The sequence below is a fragment of the Arachis ipaensis genome, chromosome B05, assembly GCF_000816755.2.
Source record: "Arachis ipaensis cultivar K30076 chromosome B05, Araip1.1, whole genome shotgun sequence".
Taxonomy (NCBI): Eukaryota; Viridiplantae; Streptophyta; class Magnoliopsida; order Fabales; family Fabaceae; genus Arachis; species Arachis ipaensis.
In genome coordinates, this window is record NC_029789.2 from 29,241,140 (window position 1) to 29,244,504 (window position 3,365).

The window sequence follows — 3,365 nt, forward strand, 5'->3', positions numbered from 1 at the left end:
CTTCTCAGAACTGAAGTAGCTCGTACAGAATTTGCACTTCTTCTATCAATACTCTCAACCTTTGTTGGCCTATTATAGAAAAAACTTCAACAGAGTCATAACATAGAAAATTGACCTCATGTTACATTACATCAATAAAGGTAATCATATTTTCTAATACAACTTTTTAACTCAATAAAAAATACAACGATGGTTTTACGGATTGTTTTATGAGCTAAATTTCAATTAAGGAATATTTGTGGATGGATCAAGTTAGAGCTAAGTATAACCAAAACTGAATTACTTCATATAACATTAACTTCCAATGTTTCATCATTTATGCAGTCTTTATGGTTGATAAGTTTGTACTCTTGAGGAAAACAAAACAAAAACACGATATCATCTGATGGTAGGCTAAAGCAAAACACACATTTGAAATTTTGTCGAGATGCATCAACCGAATGTAATTGATAAACAAAGTGGGGTTACACAGAATGCATTAAGGAATTAAACGGGTGCAAATCAAAACACATTATCAGTCCAGCAAAAATTTACGTACTGTCCATTTTCTTTCTGTGAAGCTGTAGAGGTAGAAACCTTTGGCTTTGTCCCCCTTGCAGGAACCTGCCCAAGATATACATAGGAAAGCATTCTCAAATCAATGCGACAGTACCGACATATCAACAGTAAACAACAATTGTTCATAATGATTTTCCACACTAGCTACCTGTCTTTTCACCAAGGATCTGTCTTCACCAGATAATTTTGGCTGGTTGTAATTGTTCTGGAATGTCTTAAATGCTCGTCTCACTATGTCCTTATCTCCCATTTTCTGCATTATTAAAGATTTCCCCACTGTACTATGAGGAGCCGGATCATGATTACTTAGTCCCAAGCTCATGGACATGTGCAGGGATTTGTTAGCAACTTTTCTGCTCTGGCCACTTGAAGTAATTTGCTTCCTTGATAAAGATGGAGAATCTGCATTTTTAGTAGAAGAACTGGATGCTGGTAGCTTTGTTTGAGTTAATGTAGGCTTTGAACTTGAACTTCTTGGTGTTGAAATTTGGGATATCTTAGGTGTAGGTTGCATTGATGTCTTCTTTGTCTTGGCCACATTGCTTTCCCTTTTTATGGGGGTAACCTATCAAAAATAGATGGTGAGAACAGGCAACTGGGTAGAGCCAATCTTGAAGCAAGAAAAATTATGATTTCACCAATGTTTTCCCGAAAATGAAGATGAATTCAACAGATATAGGAATGCAAACCTTATATTCCCTAGGATGATCCAATGTCAGATGCTTTGCTTCAACATCCTTAGTATGATCCAGTGTCAGTTCTTTTACTTCAACTTCTGTGGCATTTCCTGTCTCCTTGACATTGTACACGACATGCAAAATTTCCTTCACATCTTCAACTTCAGCATCAATACTTTCTTCTTGTTTCGTGCTGACAACTTCTTCAGCCTTATCTGTCAACTGCGAACTATGTGATCTGGTTTTCAGTTCTTCATTCTCTGCCTTGGCTGAAGAACTTACATAATCTCTAGAAACTATGTAGCTCCTACTAATCTCATCAACAGAACTAGATTCTATCTTAACCACTTCAACATAACCTGGTTTTTTCAAAACATCAAAGACTGCACCAGCACCGGAATTTTCGCCAGTGATATGCATACCATTTTGATCTTCTGATCCGGAAGAACCTTCCCCATTTTGCTTCTCTTGTGCAAGCAATTCGGCTTTGCGGGCAGCAATCTTCTTGTAATGAGCTTCAAAGTAGGCTTTTTTCTGTGCCACTGATCCAGGTGTGGCACACTTCTCAACCTCCTCCATGTACTTGTTTGGAGAGAAAGAAGACCATCTCTCCCAGGACAATGAATCATTCTCAAATCTACCCAATGAAACAGAAGCTTGCAAGCCATCATTGGAAGCTGATGTTTCTCCCATCTTGCTTAAATAGCAGAGACAATAACATTTTACAAAATATAATAAAATCAACAAATTGTGTTCATAATTGCAAGCAACCAACACAAGTACAACTCAGACTACCACCAAAAAGAAAAACACCATCATCAATTGGTGAATCCACAAAACCGTTGAGCCAGATATTTGCAGGAAAAAAAAGACAAAAAAGATTGAAACTTTAATCTGAAACAACATTAATGAGAAATGGGGTTTACCTTTAAACTTTCAGATAAGGTTCGCACCTACACCAAATTCATTCAGCAATGGAAGAACCAAGAATTATTACTCAGCTACAATGGCCTGTAAAGAAGAAATTATAATAATAAAAAAATAATATAATCGTTCATTGATATCTCACTGAAGTACTGAACAAACCATGGAAGAGTTAAGAATCAGTGGCCACAATGGGACCAAAAGAGGACCCTAAAATAAATTCCCAGACATGAAGACTATAGATCACTAGAGTGAAAACACAAGGGAGTAGGGACAGGTGCGATTCTTTAATTTATAATATTTTATTTTTACGGATATATTTTAAATACAATATTTATTGATATTTGTCTAGTATACATTAGGGGTGCACAGACCCGACCCGGTCCGAAGGTCCGGTCCAGTCCCGAACACTTTAAGGATTAATTTGGTGTGATTTCATCGAGTTTAGGGTCGGGTACGAGTCTCAAAAATAGACCCGGTCATTATTTTGGGTCGGGTCATAGCTCGGGTCAGTCGAAGTCGGCCCGGTGGCCCGGTCATCATACACAATTAATATTTTGTGTTATTAGTGATGGATCATGACTATTCTTATGTGGAATTTAAGTATTGTAAACCTTAATATTTTGTGTTATTAGTCATGATAAGACTATAAATTAATTTTTTATGTTTAGAATGCATAAGACTTTAGACTAATACATAAGATTGTGTTATTTGTATTGATTTAAATATTTGGTATTATTAGACAATATTAGTATTGATTGTGGTTATGCTTTAGTATTGATTGTGGTTATGCTTTAATTTTACCATGTTAACTAATGGTTGGAGTCTTGAAAATTTGGATATTTTTACATGCTAGCTTACAAGAAGGTATCAACGTAATGTAATGTTAACTGCCCGGTTTTAATCCGGTATAATTGTGACCCGAAAGTGTATTAGTTTCATCGGGTCTAGGGTCGGTTTCGGGTCTAATAAATAAACCCGGTGTATATTTCAGGCCGGATCTGGGTCGCATCAAATCCGGCTTCACTCGGCCCATGTGCACCCCTAATATATGATAAAAATTTAAATAAAATTCTTATATATAATTTTTACTTTAATTTATATAATTATGTCTTACTATAAACTATAAATTATAAATTTACATAGATTTTATAAATTAAAAAAATTAAAAATAATTTTATATTATTTTATGTTGTTTATACATAT

The 3,365-nt window shown here is 35.3% G+C and overlaps 1 protein-coding gene across 1 annotated transcript; it reads right to left on the reverse strand.

Moving 5' to 3' along the window:
• LOC107643472 (protein WVD2-like 7) lies at window positions 1-2,418 on the reverse strand (the record flags this gene model as incomplete). The annotated part of the gene is given in 5 exon segments (XM_021123483.1): window positions 1-69; window positions 539-603; window positions 707-1,123; window positions 1,248-1,932; window positions 2,162-2,418. Coding segments are annotated over 4 exon segments (1,232 nt in total), but the record flags the coding sequence as incomplete, so codon positions are not given.